Source organism: Scyliorhinus torazame, chromosome 18, assembly GCF_047496885.1.
Source record: "Scyliorhinus torazame isolate Kashiwa2021f chromosome 18, sScyTor2.1, whole genome shotgun sequence".
Classification (NCBI taxonomy): domain Eukaryota; kingdom Metazoa; phylum Chordata; class Chondrichthyes; order Carcharhiniformes; family Scyliorhinidae; genus Scyliorhinus; species Scyliorhinus torazame.
The window spans coordinates 39,794,064-39,813,342 of NC_092724.1; the positions used below are offsets into that span (position 1 = coordinate 39,794,064).

A 19,279-nucleotide genomic window follows, 5' to 3' on the forward strand; every position below is an offset into this window, starting at 1 on the left:
TCAGGGAGACCCAGGATCCGCAGATTCTTTCTCCTCGACCTGTTCTCCAGGTCGTCGAGTCTTCCCGCCCACCTCCTGTGTAGCGCCTCGTTCTGCTGCACTCTCACCACCAGGCCCGAGATCTCGTCCTCGTTCTGACCAACTCTTTTTTGTACCTCCTGGATCGGAACCTCGTGGGCCTTCTGGGTGATCCCTAGTCCTTCGATTGCCGAAAGCATAGGCGCCAGCATTTCCTTACGCATCTCCTCGAAGCAGTGCTTGATAAACTCCTGCAGCTCCACTTTGTCTCTGGCCGCCACCATTTTGTCTTTTTTCCCCGGTTTTTCCCGTTGCTCCAATGCCACTTTTGTGGCCGTTACGCTTCGAGTCCGTTTCATAAAAGTTGGAGGGGGACCTCCCTCTTACCTTCCCCATGGGTTAGTATCAAAAAAAGTTCCGTTGGGGCTCTTCTAGCGAGCCCGAAAGTCTGTGGTAGCGGGAGCTGCCGAATTGTGCGGCTCAGCTCCGCATAGCCGCACTCGGAAGTCCGCTGATGGGTGACTTTAACTTCCCCCATATTGCCTGGGATTCCCTTGGCTTGGATGGAGAGCAATTCGTTAGATGTGTCCAGGAGGGATTTTTGATACAGAATGTTGGCAATCCAACCAGGGAGGGGGCCGTACTAGACTTGGTATTAGGGAATGAGCCAGGCCAGGTGATTAATGTTTCATTTTGGGTAAGTAATCATAATTCCATAAGATTTCAGGTAGTCATGGATAAGGACAAGAGTGACCTGTGGGTGAGGGTGCTTATTGGGCGAGGGCCAATTACATCCAAATAGACAGGAACTGAGGAATTTTCATCGGGAGCAGCTATTCGAGGGCAAATCCACATCTGACATGTGGGAGGCTTTTAAAGGCCGGTTGATTGAAGTGCAGGACAGGCATGTCCCGCAAAAAGGAAGGATAGAAACGACAGGATTTGGGAACCATGGATGACAAGGGAAATTGGAAGCTTAGTCAAAAGGAAAAAGCATACAATAGGTCTAGGCATCTAAAAACGGACAAAGCCCTTGAGTACAGTGAAAGTAGAAAGGAACTTAAATGTGGAATCATGAAATATCTTCAGCAAACATGGTCAAGGAGAATCCCAAGGCTTTATATGCATATATCAGGAGCAAGAGGGTAGCAAGAGAAAGAGTAGGCCTACTCAAGGACAATGGAAGTTATGCGCGGAACCACAGGAAGTGGGTGAACTCCTTAATGAGTACTCTGTATCGGTATTCACCAGGGAGAAGGACATGACGGATGTTGAGGTCAGGGATAGGTGTGTGAACACTCTTGAGAACGTCAATATAATCAAAGGAGGAAGTGTTGAGTATCCTAAATTGCATTAAGGTAGACAAGTCTCCGGGGCTGGATGGGATCTATCCCAGATTACTGCGGAAGCCAAGGGGAGAAATAGCAGGGGCCTTAACAGATATCTCCACATCCTGTTTGACCACAGGCGATGTTCCACAGGACTGGAGAATAGTCAATGTTCTTCCCTTGTTAAGGCAGGAAGCAGGGATAATCCAACAAATTATAGGCTGGCGAGCCTGACATCAGTGGTGGGGAAGATTTTGTAAAAGATACTGAGGGACAGGATATATGCCCATTTGGAGGAAAATGGACTAGTTAGTGACAGGCTGCATAGTTTTGTACAGGGAAAGTCATGTCTCACCAACTTGATTGAGTTTTTTGAAGAGTTGACAAAGAAAATTGATGAGGGAAGGGCTGTGGATGTAGTTTATAAGGACTTTATTAAGGCGTCTGACAAGGTCCCACATGGTAGACAACAAAATCACGTGGGGTTCAGGGTGGGCTGGCTAAATGGATACAAAACTTGCTTGGTTACAGAAAACAGAGTGTTTTTCAGAATGGAGATCTGTAGCTAGCGGTGTTCCGCAGGGATCAGAGATGGAACCTCTGTTGTTTGTAGTACATATAAATGATCTGGAGGCAAATATGGGTGGTCTGATTAGCAAGTTTGCGGATGACACGACGATTGGCGGAATCGCTGATAGTGCCGAGGATTGTCAGAGGATACAACAGGATATAGGTGGATGGGGACTTGGGCACAGAAATGGCAGATGGAGTTTAATTTGGACAAATGCGAGGTGATGCATTTTGGAGGATCAAATCTAGGTATGAATTATACTGCAAATGGCAGAACCCTTTGAAACATTTACAGAGGGATCTGGGCGTGCAGGTCCACAGTTCCCTAAAAGTGGCAATACAGGTGGCCACGGTGATTAAGAAGTCATATGGCATGCTTGCCTTCATCAGCCAGTGCATTGAGTACAGAATCATAAAATTTCAGTGCAGAAGGGGGCCATTCGCCCCACTGAGTCTGCACAGGCTCTTGTAAAGAGTACCCTGCTTAAGCCCATACCTCCAACCTATCCCCATAACCCAGTAACTCCACCTAACCTTTTTGGACATTAAGTGCAATTTAGCATGGCCAGTCCACCTAACCTGCACATCTTTGGACTGTGGGAGGAAGCCGGAGCACCGGAGAAAACCCATGAAGACACGGGGAGTACATGCAGACTCCGCACAGACAGTGACCCAAGCCAGGAATCGAACCAAGGTCCCTGGTGCTGTGAAGCAAGCACTGTGCTACCGAGTTGGGAAATCATGCTGCAGCTACATAAAACCTTAGTTAGGCCGCATTTGGAGTATTGTGTGCAGTTCTCGCCACCACATTATCAGGAGGACGTGAAAGCTTTGGAGAGAGTGCAAAGAAAGTTCACCAGGATGTTGCCCGGTCTCGAGGGTGTTGGCAATGAGGAGAGGTTGAATAACCTCGGATTGTTTTCATTGGAAAGACAGAGGCTGAGGGGAGACCTGATCGAGGTTTACAGAATTATGAGAGGCATAGACAGGGTGGATAGTCAGAGGCTTTTTCGAAGGGTGAAGTGTCAATTACAAGGGGTACAGGTTCAAGGTGAGAGGGGAACGTTTAAAGGAGATGTGTGGGGTAAGTTTTTCATGCAGTGATGGGTGCCTGGAACGCGCTTCCAGAGGATGCGGTGGAAGCAGGCACATCAGCAACATTTTTGAGGCACTTGGATGGGCACATGAATAGGGAGGAAATAGAGGGATACGGACTGAGTAAGGGGCAGAATTTATTTTTTAAATAGTTAGGCATCATGATCGGCACAGGCTTGAAGGGCCGAAGGGCCTGTCCTGTACTTTTCTTTGTTCATAAGGCAAATGCTTCATCTCTGGAATCAATCTAGCGAACCTCCTCTGAACTGCCTCCAATAACACTACAGTAGTCAGGGTGTGGAATGCCCTGCCTGCAACTGTAGTGGACTCGCCAACACGAAGGGTATTCAAATGGTCATTGGATAGACATATGGACGATAAGGGAATAGTGTAGATGGGCTTTAGAGTGGTTTCACAGGTCGGCGCAACATCGAGGGCCGAAGGGCCTGTACTGCGCTGTAATGTTCTATGTTTTATGTTCTATCTTTCCTCAAATAAGAGGACCAAAACTGCACAATACTCCAGGTGCGGTCTCACCTATGCCTTGTACAGTTGCAACACTTCCTTACCGCTATACTCTATTCCTTCAGCTAATGCCAGCATTCCATTTGCTTTCTTTATTATCTGCTGTACCTGCACGCTAATTTTTTTGCAACTCGTACACGAGGACACCTAGATCCCTCTCTGCAAGGAGCACCCCAAAGTCTCTCTCCGTAGATAATAAGGTGCCTTTCCATTTTTCTGATCAAAATGGATGACCTCATACTTATCCATCTGCCACATTTTGGCCCACTCACCTAACATATCTATATCCATTTGTAAGGTTCTTATTTCTTCATTGCATTTATATATTTCCAAGTCAGGATGGTGTTTGACTTGAGAGGAACTTGCAGTTGGCGGTGTTCCCTTGCATCTGCTGTTCTTGTCCTAGTACGTGGTAGAGGTCACAGGTTTGGAACATGCTGTTGAAGCAGCCTTGGTGAGTTCCTGCAGTGCATCTTGTGGATTGTACACATTGATGCATCGGTGAGGAGAGTAAATGTTGAAGATGGTGGATTGGGTACCAATCAAGTGGGCTGCCTCGTCCTGGATGGTATCAAGCTTCAGAGTGTTGCATTCACCCAGGAAAGCTGAAATTATTAAACTTCCAATACTGTTCGGCTTGCATGATGTCTAACCCTTCTGAATGATGATCTGTGTCTGGGTGTGCAGGTTATAGGGGTCACAAATTATGGATAAGATGCAGAATCCCTTTAAGCGCTGCTCTTTTAACTTGTCCCTCAGTTTTTATGGTTTGGTTTCATTAGTTAGTTCATTTCACTCGGTATAATATGTGACCCTCATGGGAACACCAGCACCTGGGAGTTCCCCTCCAAGCCACACACCATTCTAACTTGGAATTACATCGCCATTCCTTCACTGCCACTAGGTCAAAATCCTGGAACTCCCTCCCTGACAGCACTGTGCATGTACCTACATGGGTTGCAGTGGTTCAAAAAGACAGTTCATCACCACCTTCCCAAAGCAATAAATGCTGGCCCAGCAAGCAATGCTGACATCCCTTGGATTAATGTTTTTAAATTACCGCATAAACGGACCAAAATGCATTATGTTGTACTTGGTAGATTAACCCACTGCACCGTGAGATGGCTGCACACCTCTGCACATATCCCACTCAATTGTACTGCCACCAGAAGCTCCCATCAGAGCCTAGATACTGTTACACCCAGACAAAGAAGAGGAACAGTAACTTTCAGGCAAGAATAGTGCTGTCACTTTCACGTCATCACCAAGACTATCTCCTTCCACCTCCTTGAAACATTTCTCTCACAGCGCTGAGGACCAGGGATCAATCCAGGTCACTGTCCGTGTGGAGTTTGCACATTCTGTGTGTGTGTGTGTGTGTGTGTGTGTGTGTTTTTCACCCACAACCCAAAGATGTGCAGAGTAGGTGGATTGGCCAGGCTAAATTGCTCCCCATGTGGAAAAATTACATTAAAAAAACTTTCAACATTTCTCACCCCATTTCTCCCAAATTCCTTTATGGTCTTACTGCTGACTACCTCTAATTTTCTCCAGCTCTACAAATCTCAGAAATCCCTGTGCTCTTCCAATTCTGACCTTTTGAGTGTCTTTCTTTTACATTGCTCCACTACTGCTGGTCATACACTCAGCTGTTAAGATCCTTAATTGTGGAATTCCTTCCCTTAGTCTCTCCATCTCTCCTTGCTCTGCCTCCTTTAACATGTTCTTTAAAACTTGCCTCTTTAACCAAGCTTTTTGTTATCTGTCCTAATATCTCCTTGCATAGCTTACGTCAAATTTTGTTTGATAATAAAGAGACTTTGATAATAAAGAGACTAATATAGTAACTTCTACAGCACTTTTCATGACCACGGGCACCTCAAAGGGCTTTGCAGCCAATGAAGTGCTTTTGAAGAGTAGTTACGGGTGTAACATAGGAAACACGGCAACCAATATGCACACAGCAAAATTTGACAAACAGTAACGTGAGAATGACCAGATTTTATAATGCTGTTAGAGGGATAAATATTGACCTACATAGCAGGGATAATTCCCATCTTTCTTTTGAAATGGTGACATAGAATCTTTTGTATCAATCTGAGCAGGCAGGTAGGGCCTCAGTTTGACGGCACTGCCGTCTTTCTTTAACCGCCTCAAATCCTGTGCTTAAGTCCTGCTGTGAGGCTTAACCAGAACAGTGTTACTCAAGAGCAAACCAACTGAGCCACAGCTGATAATATTCTTCTGATGTTTTACATTAAAGGCACCACATTAATGTAAATGTTGATATTGTCAGAAGTCTATTGTTTCCTCCAGATGCAGAAGAGAGCAGGAATAGCTGCAATAGATACAGTTAGGAGGGGACCACAGCCTAATTATCTCTGGGTCAGGAATAGATGGCTCCCAGTCACTATCCAGGCATTCTTGCTGTGACAATGCTGCTTGAGGCAGGCTTGACAGGAATGATTGCCTGAAGATTGAACTTACTGCCAGCAATGGGCAGCACAATGGCACAGTGGTTAGCACTGCTGCCTCACAGCTCCAGGGTCCCGGATTCAATTCCGGCCTCGCGTGACTGTCTGTGTGGAGTTTGCACGTTCTCCCCGTATCTGCGTGGGTTTCCCCCGTGCTCCGGTTTCCTCCCACAGTCCAAAGATATGCAGGTTAGGTGGATTGCCCCTTAGTGTCTAAAGGGTTAGTTGGGGTTACTGCGTATTGAGGATAGGGTGGAGGTGTAGGCTTAAGCAGGGTGGTCTTTCCAAGGGCTGGCGCAGACTCGATGGGCCGAATGGCCTCCTTCTGCATTGTAAATTCTATGATCTATGAATGGGTGGAATCGTATAAGATGTTAATTAATGTCATCAGTAAAGAGTGGTGCAGAAAAATAACTGTGGATAAGCAATTAAACACACACAGTGCATCAAAGCGGTCAGCTCAATCAGTACACAATGTCTGCCAATTAATTTCAGCCAGTTTCATGTTGCTCCATGATTTTGTGTTTCAGATTTTAACTACTTCCTTCCTTTCCTTTGCTCACTCCCACTAGTCTATTTAGGTGAGAGGGCAGAGCTTGACCCATTCTGATCAGCAGCAAATACTTTCAAAACACCCCACCCACTAACAGGGACAGATGAGAAGCTTTACCTTTGATATATCAAGCATGTCATTGTAACTGAGGAGAGCCACTGGGATATCAATTTCCTCATACTGACTCCCATTTCCACCTGGAGGCACCTGCAGAGCAGAACAAAAACAATCGTACATTAATCAGACACGATAGTTTACATTGACGTGTCTATAATCCCATTGTTTCATTATGCGTTTATTGAACAGTTTTGAGAAATGTAAGAGGAGACAGAAGAAAGCCTCAGGCAGTTTCTGCACAAACAGTGAATGGCTTTTAACTAGGCCAACATTTCACATAAATTCACTAATAGGCAATGAATAATTAGCCGGATGACAGATAGAGCATTTATTCCATTTACTAGTGGATTTCCTGTGACACTGTTCATGAGGCAATTAAGAGAATAACTGGAGCTACATTTAAAAAATCTGGGAATATTAAAAAAAGCAGTGTGACTGTGGCCATGAAAAGTATAGCTACACGATGGGGTATCAAAAAAGGAATAGAACAAAAACAATTAAAAAGGAGAACAGGGTTCTGAATTTCAGCAGGGCAGCAAGTAACCTCCTGTCGTCCGGTAAAGGGCTGATAGCAGGAGGTTACGGCTTCAAGCCATTGAAGAAATAGCGGAAAAAAAGGTTGGGCTGGGGAGCATGCTCTGAAAAATCTTATTGGATGGGGATCCAACAAAAAAAGGACAATATAGTCAAATTGGCAGTGGAAGAGGACATTGAATGGGGTCTGGGATCACTGTAGTGAATTGGCCAGAACATCCAAAAACAGGCCACCAGGTCAGGATAGAAGGCAAAGCACAAAATAATGCAGGAATTGGGCAAATGAAGATATGACAACAGCAAGTATGGTGGAATCTTGCCATTTGTCAGGGGAGTGATCAAAAACACTTACCTGAGGGAATGGAGGAGCCTGAATGAAAATGGCAAGACTGCGGGCTGGTAAATAGGAATTAGCAGCAGATCCCAGCACAACAGTGAATAAGGGGCAGACACGGAAGGAGATGTGCAAATGATTGAAAAGTAAAATCAAATTGCACAAATAAAACACAAAAGTTAAAAGTTTGAAATGATAAAATATTTACTTGGAAGAGCAGAAAACAAGATGACAGCCACTGCTGGGCTTCAGAAATCGTAAATTGCTCTGCCTCACCACCTCTGATCCACAGCCTACCATTGCTGTGGTAGACCCATTTACATTTGCAAATCTAAGATTAAATGTTGACACTGAAGCTTGGCAACAGGAAGGAGTTTAGTTGGATGAAGGTATGCGCATATGCAAGATTTTAGTGAGATCTAGGTAGCTTTCAATGAAACCCTTCTTCACTGCAGCCCTTCTCTCTCACACCAGCACAGAGTTCTATAGAGCCCCTGTAGCTAGACATAGTTTCAACTGTCTGGATATCCACCTCAGTGACTAGGTCAAATTTAGCTTCCGATGTGTTCGAAAACGGAGTTGAACATCAAAGTGTCACCATGATTAGTGGCTGGGGACCACATACTCACTCGATGGCTTGTGCCAATCACACTCTCCTTTCAAATATGGGTGTTCTGCAAACAACATGTTATGGATTCATTAATAAATTTATTTACTTCACCAAATTTTTTTTAGCACATCTTCACATGCTGTTTTTCCCTTTGGGGACTGGTGGGGGAAGTGGTGAAAAGATTCCAGAGCTAATTATCAGCCTGTCAAACCATGTTATGAATGACCCTTCCGTGACCAATGCATCCTGGCACTGGAGTCGAACCTGGAGCTTTCGGTCCAGAGTTAGGGACGCTATCACTGTGCCACAAGACCTATTTATTTGCGAATGCATCAGTATCATTTGATGAAAAACAATAGCAGAAATGATCGATGTTTAGGTAGCACTAAAATACTTAAAAACTGAGAAGATAAAACTCTAGGTCCAATCATTTCTGAGTAAACAACTGGAGGGTAGGCCAGTGTAATTTATACCAAACAGTACTCAGCGCTTCATTACTAAACAGTAACTAAACTGTTATCCTTGTAACCCACAGTTGATTGGACTGGCATCCAATTGTTACCACGGAGACAACAGCTAGTGTAGTTGAGGTGGCAGGCAGAAAGAGGGGGAAAAGGAAAAGAGCTATGTATTAATTCTACACTACAGGGCCTGCATTGAAAACAAAGAGCATCCTTTGCCTCAGGAAGCAAAGGATTTCAACTGACATTCCCGTAACCTCCCTCACATTCACCGAGATCACGGTGGATGTGAAGCAGGATAGGTGAAATGTTGTTGGGAGTCACAGATATAGGTTGAGAGGCGGTAGATTTAAAACTGAGATGAGGAGGTACAGCGTCTTGCAGAGGGTGGTGAATATCTGGAACTCGTTGCTCAAGATTGCGGTGGAGTCGGAGTGTGTGCGTGAGTGTGTGTTTGTGCGCAAGTGTCAAATGAGCTCTGGGCATGGTGTAGAGAGATACAACTGGAAGAGAACACCAAGGAGGATGCAGGTGAGGCTGACAAGTGATGAGAATATTGATTAAGTCAATTTGGTGGAGGTAAAGGAGGCATTTGAGCAGAGAAACGACAGGAGCATTAGAGAGAATGCAGAAAAAAAATAATGCCAACTCTTTTGTAGTACCACTGAAGTACCTTTAAAGATAAATTAAATTAATCACCCGTCATATTACTAATTTTGTTAGAAGAACACAACATTAAACCTGAAATCTCCGATTCACCTCCAGAGGAGCAACTAATGGAGCAGGGTTATCGCAACAGCTGTGAGACTCAGTTTTACAGCAAGTCTGGTATGGATCCCACTGTGGAATGAAACTGCTGTGTAAATTACATTGATGCAGTTGGACTATACAGCACAGAAAAAAGCCGTTCAGTCCAACCAATCCATGTCACCATTTATATTCCACTTGAGCCTCCTAACATTCATCCAACATCAGCATAATCTTTATTCCCATCTCCCTCAGATGCTTATCGTTTCTTCTTATGTGCATCTTCTCTCAACAACACCCTGTGGCAGCAAAGCCCACACTCACATCATTATCTGGGTAAAGAAGTTTCTTCTGAATTTCTTATTTGATTCTTGGTAACTATCTTTTACTGATGGCCTCCAGTTTTGCTCTTTCCCACAAAGGGGAACACTGCCAACATGCTCTCACCCAAGACAGTGGATAATAACATATAGCTAGACACTGGATTCATGCAATATATGCAGTCCTCATTTTAAAATCAAAATTCACTTGATTAAAATGTTCATCCCAAGGCAATTCAGTGATGCTTAATTCCACTGAAACTGGTTACAATAAAGCAGCAAATTAAAAAGTAACATCCTTTGCTAACTCAACTGACAGTTGGTTAGCACTGCTGCCTCACGGCGCCGAGGTCCCAGGTTCGATCTCGGCTCTGGGTCACTGTCCGTGTGGAGTTTGGACATTCTCCCCGTGTTTTCGTAGGTTTCACCCTCCCAACCCAAAGATGTGCAGGGTAGGTGGATTGGCCACGCAAAATTGTCCCTTAATTGAAAAAAATGAATTGGGTACTCTAAATGTAAAAAAAACCCTCAACTGACAGTTGTAATCCTAGTGCTGAATTAGGAATGAGGACACGGCTATCAGTTTTAGCAATCCTAACAAATTGCTACATGAATTAAGCAGCCACAGAGGCATTGCAATTAGGTTCAGCACCCCCGAGGAAGAGGGTGGCGGAAGAAAATAGCAGGTTTCTACTTCGCATTGTGAATAAGTTATCTTTGCTACAGTCATTGACATAACAAAGTACAGTTAACCAGGAGCGGTAGCTACATTCAGGCTTAAATATAACTTCAGGTGACAGGAGATGCAGCGGTGCAGTCACTAAAGGCACAATCAGTTAAAGCAGAGCACTGTCCCTGTCCGACGTTTCTTACCAGGCTCTGCCTGCTGACGATGAGCAGGCCTTTGGCTCCATTGATCTGAGCAAGTCGCACTTTCTCATAGAAGGTACAGTTCCCGCGCATCACCATGGCGATTCTATTGCTAAATCCTTGCAGAGGCACATCTGAAGGTGTGCACAGGTCAGAGGATGTCAGGTCCTGGAGCTGCAAGAGAGACTGAGAGAGAAAACAGATAATTCTGTGTGCAGGATAAACAGACTGGGCAAGATGGTTTCAGAATTATTTTTAGTGAATCAAAAGTATGGGAATGCACATTATTTAAAAATAATATTTACATTCAAATATTACCAATTTTAAAAAAGTATAGTAAGATCACAGTACAATTAAAATGGATCATATACACAATGTTAATTGTGACAGAAACTCACTCACTCAGTGTGGACAAAAATTTTTAAATACAGAAACAAGATACCAGCTAGTGCTTTGCATAAATGGCTGTCCTCCACATGTGAGCCGACAGAAGGAGTGTCAGCAAACAACTGAACTGTGAAAATCAGTGTAACCAAGTGTAACAAGCACACTTCTCCAGAGTCATTGTATAGCAATGAGGGAAAACTTTGCAGTGAACCATTAATATCCTAGGTGCTGCTCCAACGGACATCAGCTAATTCCACAGAGTTTGATCTGGCACCTTCCTGTCTCTGACTTATCATACTGTTTGTCCAACATCTAATTCGGATGAGGAGAAATTTCCTTCAAATAAATACTGGGAAGACCAAAGCCACTGTCTTTGCTTCCACCATAAACTCCACTCCCAACTGCGGTTTCCATCCCTCTCTCCAGCTCCTTTAAAGCCAAGCCAGACCTTGGTGTTGCGTTTGACACCATGATGAGCTTCCAGCCTCTTATCCACTCCATTACTAAGACTACTGACTTCCACCTCAGTAACATCACCCATCACTGAACTGGATTCAGCTCATCTGCAGCTGAATCCCCCAATGTCTCTGTTACTTCTGGACCGACTCTTTTGGTCGGCTTCCCTTCTTCCACTCTTCATAAATACATGCTCATCCAGAACTCCGCTTCAGCATCTAAACTCGCATCATGTTTCATTCATCAATCATCCTGTGCTTGCTGAACCACGTTGCTTCCCAATCCGCCAATGCCTTGATTTTAAAATTCTCATCCCCGTTTTCAAATCCATCCATGGCCTCATCCCTCCCCTCTCTGTAACATTCTTCAGCACGACAAGGAATAAAATTGTAGGCACAAATTCAACTTAAAGAGCATGACATGGCAGCCATTCCCAAAACATGGCTGCAAGACCTCTGGACTAAATATGCCAAGTGATGACACACATGGGAAAGATAGGAAAAATGGCAGAGGAGGAAGAGTGCCACTTCAGTGATTAGGGAGAAAATTACTCTTATTAGAGAGGTAAGCAGGCTATGGAGACTTTATGGTCAGAATTAAGACAGTAAAGGATTCAAGACTGATGGGGAAGTTGTGCAGAGGCCTTCCAGTGAAGCATCTGTGAAGTAGTGGATTGTATAAATGCTGAGATTCGACAAGCATGCAGCAAAGTCAGAGTGGTTTCAACTTTCGCATAGGTCGGGATAAGGGGACAAGCATGTCAGAAAGGTAGTGAATTTCTCGAGTGTGTTCAGGGTAGTTTTCTGTAGTAATATACTCATGAGCTAACAATATTAGATTTAGTTATGAGGAATGAGCCAGATTTAGTTAACAGTCTAACAGCGCATCAACATTTATCTAATCGTGAACATATATGATCAAGTTCAACATAGTGTTTGATGGGCAGCACGGCGGTGCAGTGGTTAGCACTGTTGCCTCACAGCACCGAGGACCACGGTTGGATCCTGGCCCCCTGTCCGTGTGGAGTTTGCACGTTCTCCCTGTGTCTGCGTGGGCCTCACCCCCAAAACCCAAAAGGATGTGCAGGGTAGTGGATTGGCCACGCTAAATTGCCCCTTAATTGGAAAAAAAAGAATTGGGCACTCTAAATGCTTTTTAAAACAGTATTTGAAAGGGAGAAATGAGAAACTTCTAAGATTCTAGATTTAGAGAATGCTGCCTTCAGTGGGGTGAGACAGAGACTGTCCACAGTAAACTGGGCGAATCTGTTAATGATGAAAAGGACACAATCTTTGACTAGAGGGGGAAATGTCTTTGGTTTATTTCTATGGATTTTCTGAAGGTATTTACTAAAGTCTCTCACCAAAGGTTGTTAGCCCAAGTTAAAGTTCATAGAACTCAAGGCAAATTATTGACCTGGTTAGGAAATTGGCTAAACAGCAGGAAACAGAATATGAATAATGGGCAGATGCTCAATTTGGCAGAATGCGACTAGTGGTGTTCTACAAGGATCTGTGTTGGGCCTCAACAATTCACTCTATTTATTAACTTGTATGATGCGATAGAAAGCCACAGAATCAAAAAGGTTAATGGAGGGCAGCATAGTGGCACAGTGGTTAGCACTGCTCCCTATTGTGCTGAGGACCCAGGTTCGATCCCGGGTCACTGTGTGTGGAGTTTGCATATTCTCCTCATTTAAAAAAAAACACATTTTATTCAAACTTGTATCAAAGTAGGTTACAGCAAATAAACACCCCCCGGGAAACATTCTTCCCAACAATCAGCTATACAGTTTGTACAGATTTTACTCCTTTTTCACCGCCCCCTCTCCATCACAACCCCCCCACCCCCCTGCGGCGAACAGCTCCTCAAACACGGTCACAAACATCCCCCACCTTTTCTCAAACTCCCCTGCTGAGCCCCTTAACTCATACTTTATCTTCTCTAACCGCAGGAAGTCATACAGGTCACCCAACCATGCTGCTTCCCCCGGTGGCGATGCCGACCGCCCCTCCAGCAAAATTTGTCACCGTGCAATCAGAAAGGCAAAGGCCATGACATTGGCCTTACTCCTCTCCATGAGCTCCGGCTTCTCTGAAATCCCAAATATTGCCACCAAAGGGTCTTGGTCCACTCCCTCCTCCACTATCCTGGCTAAGACCGCGCACACTCCCCTGCCCAGAATCTTCCCAATTTTTCACAACCCCAAAACATGTGCGCATGATTCGCTAGCCCCCGCCCACACCTCTCACACTCATCTGCTACCCCCTGAAAGAACCCACTCATTATCGCCCAAGTCATATGCACCCTGTGCACCACCTTAAACTGTATCAGGCTCATCCTTGCACAAGAGGAGGTCCCGTTTACCCTTCGCAGTGCCTCACTCCATACTCCCCAATTGATCTCCCCTCCCAACTCCGCTTCCCATTTCTCCTTGATCTTCACCACCCGCACGCCTCCCTGCTCCCCCAGCCACTTATATATATCCCCAATTCTTCCTTCCCCTTCCACATCCACATCCGGAAGCAGCAGTCGCTCCAGCAGGGTGTATCCGGGCAATCTAGGGAACCCCTTCCAGACCTTTTGTGCAAAGTCCCTAACCTGTAGACACCTGAACTCACAACCCTTCAGCAGCTCTACCCTCTCCCTTAGCTCCTCCAGACTGGTGAACCCTTCCTCCAAATCCCTCACCTTGACCTGCCCCACTTCCCTCCACCTCCTGTATAAACTATCATCCCCCCGCCCCCCCCGGCTCAAACCCATGATTCTCGCACAGCAGCGTTAGCACCGTCCGTCATCCCTTCCACCCTAAAATGCCTCCTCAGCTGATTCCATATCTCCACCGTGGACTGCACCAAGCATATTCGCCTCATGACTGCGCATGTTTCACCCCCACAACCCAAAGATGTGCAGGCTAGGTGGATTGTCCACACTAAAAGATGGGCAGCAGGGTAGCATTGTGGATAGCACAATTGCCAGGGTCCCAGGTTCGATTCCCCGCTGGGTCACTGTCTGAGCGGAGTCTGCACATCCTCCCCGTGTGTGCGTGGGTTTCCTCCCACAGTCCAAAGATGTGCAGGTTAGGTGGATTGGCCATGATAAATTGCCCTTAGTGTCCAAAATTGCCCTTCGTGTTGGGTGGGGTTACTGGGTTATGGGGATAGGGTGGAGGCATGGACCTTGGGTAGGGTGCTCTTTCCAAGAGCCGGTGCAGACTCTATGGGCCGAATGGCCTCCTTCTGCATTGTAAATTCTATGAAAAAAAAATTGCCCCTTGATTGCAATTAAATAATCGAGTACTCTAAATTTAACAAAAAAACGTTAATGGAAAGGGCGGCACGGTGGCGTAGTGGTTAGCACTGCTGCCTCACATCGCCGAGGGCCCGGATTCGATACCGGCCCCAGGTCATTGTCAGTGTGGAGTTTGCACATTCTCCCAGTGTCTGCGTGGGTCTCACCCCCACAACCCAAAAAGATGTGCAGGGTAGGTGGATTGGCCACATGAAATTCCCCCTTAATTGGGAAAAAAATTGGGTACTCTAAATTTATAAACAAAATTGTTTTTAAAAAGGTTAATGAAATACCAACCTTTACATCTACAGGAATAGAATACGAGGGCGTAGAAGTTATGCTTTTGGCAATGAAAGAACATAGGATAAATTGTGGGTACCTTCACAAAGTGATTGTAGCGTGGTTATGTATCTACTAGGGGACTTCCGGTGGCAGCCATGGTGTGAGTGGTTGCACACAAGGCAGCTCCTGCTTGAAGGCATAGAAAAGATCACTTTTTACCCCAAAACGGGAGTAACTTTGACGGAAAATTGCAGCTGAAGGTCAGAGGAGAAGTTGCCCCCAGTGTGGTATGTCTGCTGGTTACCAAATCTAGCAGAAGGTGAAAGACCTAGCCAAGAAGTTGGAAGAGACCTGTGGCACAGCACAGCAGCTATTGGAAAGATGGCAGAGGAGGAAGGGTCAGTGCAAGTTGGAAGACCGCTGATGGAACGTTGATGGCCTTCATTAGGGAAGAGTTCAACCAGCAGACGAAGATGATGCAGGACAGGTCTAAGGCCATCGAAAGGGCTGTGGCATCCCTGAAGGGCTCGATGGAAAGGGTTGAATAGTGTCTGGAGGTACAGGGGTCGCAGATCCGAGAGACGGAGAGGATGATGTCCGACCACAGCAATCGAGTGGTGGCATTGGAGGTGGGGCTCTTAGGGGACCATGGCAAGACGCTGAGAGCAAAGGTGGAGGAGCAAGAAAATAGGTTGAGAAGGCGAATTTGCAAATGGTTGCTTGCCTGAAAGAGTGGAAGGCACGAGTGTCATGAGGTACATAGAACATAACAGTGCGGAAGGCGGCGATTCGGCCCATCGAGTCTGCACTGACCCAATTAAGCCCTCACTTCCACCCCATCTCCGTAACCCAATAACTCCTCCTAACCGTTTTGGACACGAAGGACAATTTATCATGGCCAATCCGCCTAACCTGCACGTCTTTGGACTGTGGGTGGAAAAGGAGCACCCGGAGGAAACCCACGCAGACACGGGGAGAACGTGCAGACTCCGCACAGACAGTGACCCAGCGGGGAATCGAACCTGGGACCCTGGTGCTGTGAAGCCACAGTGCTAATCACTTGTGCTACCATGCTACCGTACGTCTCAAGGATGCTGGCGGGGCTGGTGGCAGAGGGGGTGTTTGACAAGACCCCCGAGGTGGACAGAGCGCACAGGTCTCTGAAGTAAAAGCCAACAGCTGTGGAGCCGCCATGGGCGGTGATCACAAGACTCCACAAATTAGTGGAGAAAGAGAAGATCCTGCAGTGGGCCTGGGAGAAGAGTAACTGCGAATGGGAGGAGAACAAGGTCTGAATATACCAGGACATTGGAGCTGAACTAACAAAACGGCGTGCGAGGTTCAACAGGGCCAAGGCAGTGCTGTATCGGCAGTGGATCAGGTTTGGGGTACACTACCCGGTGAAACCATGGGTGACTTATAAGGGCCGGGAATACTATATTGAGACCGCAGAAGCGGTCAATTTTATCAAGGAGCACAAACTGGGGGAGAAGTGAACATTTTTGGGAGATGGCACTTTGGAGTAATGGAAGATTCGGGTAGAGTGGGGGTTGGAATGCAGGGGGGGGTTCTTTTCCTGCCAGGAATAGGGAGCATCTGGTGTCGCTATATGCGGACGACCTGTTACGGTACGTGTCGGATCCGCTGGATAGCATGGGGGGGGGGGGGGGGGGGGGGAGATCATGGGTCTGTTGGGGAAGTTTGGGGCATTCTCAGGATATAAATTGAACGTAGGGAAAAGTGAAGTGGTCCCGGTGAACGAGATGGGTTAGCGAACCAACCTAGAGGGGTTACTATTTAAGGTAGCCAGAGATAGGTTTAAATATCTGGGTATTCAGATAACGGGAGAGTGGGCGACACTGCATAAGTGGAATCTAATAAAACTGGTAATCTTATTTTTATTACTGTCACAAGTAGGCTTACGTTAACAATGCAATGAAGTTACTGTGAAAATCCCCTAGTCGCCACATTCCGGCGCCTGTTCGGATACACTGAGGGAGAATTCAGAAAGTTTAATTCACCTAACAGCATGTCTTTTGGGACTTGTGGGAGGAAACCGGAGCACCCGGAGGAATCCCACGCAGACACGGGGGAACGTGCAGACTCCGCACAGACAGTGACCCAAGGCAGGAATCGAACCCGGGTCCCTGGCGCTGTGAATCAGCAGTGCTAACCACTGTAGAGGAGGTTAGGGACGATCTGAAGAGGTGGGACGTGCTGCACCCGACTCTGGCAGGGAGTGTCAAAGACCCTTCCAATTTTTACACCACCAAAGACCTTTTACCGGAAACTGGATACGATTATCTCAAGTTTGTGTGGGCAGGGAAGATACCAATGGTTAAGAGGACTCTGATACAGAGACAGAGGGGGAGGTTGGCGTTGCTAAACCTGCTACATTATTATTGGGTGGCGAACGTGGAGAATGTGAGGCGGTGGTGGGGAGCAGAATGGGCTAGGATGGAGGAAGAATCCTGTAGGGGTCCAGCCTGCGGCCGATGGTGACAGCGGCCATGCAAAACCATCATTTACATGGATTTAAAAATCAGTAGCGGGTGAAATGCTTCATGCTCCACTCCTTCGCGATGCTTTGCCCCTCTTAGGCAGAAGTCTCGAGGGTTGAATTGATGCAAGTATTTACAAGCGGGGCCTGGGTGCCACGGCTGTAGAGGGGAGTGAGATGCTAAAAAAACTCTCAAAAATTGTTGGGCTTTCTGGTGGTGGGGGTTGGGGCCAAGGGGTGGAGCGGGACTTGGGATGTCCCCCTCTGGATCGGGGTGGCCTGGCTCAGACTGCCATTGCTGCAGTATGTGGATTTAAACGCTCCCTGTCGGTACTACTTACAAGCTCCTGGCTGCTCACTCTGCTGACTGCTCACTGTATCATGTAAATGTTCAGAGAGCTCTGGTGTTGTGGGGGCCCACCCAGGCCACCCCTCTGGAAACCCTCATACCCTCGCCGTATCATCAGTGGGATGGGCAGTGGTTTGGGTGTTGGCACTCCTCAGTAGCGCTAGCCCACTGCAGAGGAAGCGGGGGATTAGCAGAACTCATCCCAAACAAGGCCTCAGCAGTGACACTCACCCCTCAGGATCACAAGGTGTCTCCTCCTGGTGAGGCTGGCAGCACTGGCTGCCTCTGCCACCGCTTGCCAGGTGCTGTTCAGGAGGGGAGCACGAGTCTGCAGCCCACCCTGGGGAATAGGGTGTCCCTCCTCTCCTCATTGGCACTGAGAGTGGGTCCACCTCGGACTCCCGAAATTGGGGTGGGAGGGGACAGGTTGGCTGCAATGAGTGCGAGGTGAGTGGGGTGCTAAAAACCGTTCCAGCTGTCGTGCTTTTTAGCGTTGATTCCGGCCCCAGTGGTTTCACTGACTGCTGGGCCGGGAATTGCTTCCAATTCTCGCCAGCAGAGTGCTGGCTTATTTGCATGGCCTGAATCGTAAAACAAAGTGCCCCCAACGGGAACTCGAATTGGATGCTATTCAGTCCCAGTCGGGAACACTTGAGAATCCAGCCCCCCATGAAAGAATAAAATAAATACATTTTCGGGTTGACTTTGATTTAGTTTACAGACCCAAGGAACACTTTTTGAAAAACGACCTGAAGTAGATGCCAGAAACTTGATTTTATAACCTTACAATTCACCTGTGCTCAGACATGCCTTCTCACTGCACGTCTCTGCTCTGGGTTAGGTAATGGAGCAGTGCACGCTAGGGGCTTTGCCTGCAACTTTAGGAGCGTTTGCTGAAATGTTGTCTGATGCACACTTACCGCCTTACTAAGATCATGAGGTAAATAGGCCCAGTAGGGGTTGAACTGGATGCAATAATCTTTCGTATTTCCATGTTCTGTCTCAGATAGCACACGAACCATCCCATACTCAGACAGCACCTGCACATTTCAAAGTAAACTGCATCAAGTTAGCTGCTCCAAGCATAAAAAGTACATACCATGCCAACCCGCAATTGGCCAAAACCCACAGTTGCTGAATGAATTGGACATGCGTGAGACAATTAACAGTGTACAATTACCCTATTTATTTCATTTTGCACCATTTGATCACTGTTAATTATTTACTTCACTTTCACATCGCCTTCCTCACCCGCGGGGATTTTCCCGCCCAGACAAAGCTCATATGGATTTTGCCGGTCGTTTTGAAGAAGGACCGTGGGATAAAGATTGGGAGGCACTGAAAGAAGAACAGGAATCTAGGGAGGATTGTCATCTTTACCGCCTGCACCCTCCCCGCAAGTGTTAGCGGGGGTGCATCCCATCTCCGAAACTCCCTCTTCATTTGTTCCACCATTCT

The 19,279-nt window shown here is 46.6% G+C and overlaps 1 protein-coding gene across 2 annotated transcripts in view; it reads right to left on the reverse strand.

Moving 5' to 3' along the window:
- The window catches only part of sppl2 (signal peptide peptidase-like 2), a 77,244-nt gene that overhangs the window by 52,952 nt on the left and 5,013 nt on the right, over nt 1-19,279 (reverse strand). Inside the window, exons 1-4 of one of the 2 annotated variants that reach the window (XM_072482625.1) lie at nt 19,002-19,279; nt 18,742-18,861; nt 10,560-10,742; nt 6,681-6,770 (exon numbers count right to left, since the gene is read on the reverse strand). The exon at nt 19,002-19,279 is cut by the window's right edge and continues 233 nt beyond it. In XM_072482625.1, coding sequence (XP_072338726.1) covers nt 6,681-6,770; nt 10,560-10,742; nt 18,742-18,861; nt 19,002-19,025 — 417 coding nt within the window. In that variant the 5' untranslated portion in view covers nt 19,026-19,279. The remainder of the gene's footprint in view (nt 1-6,680; nt 6,771-10,559; nt 10,743-18,741; nt 18,862-19,001) is intronic. The other variant, XM_072482624.1, reaches the window with a different exon arrangement.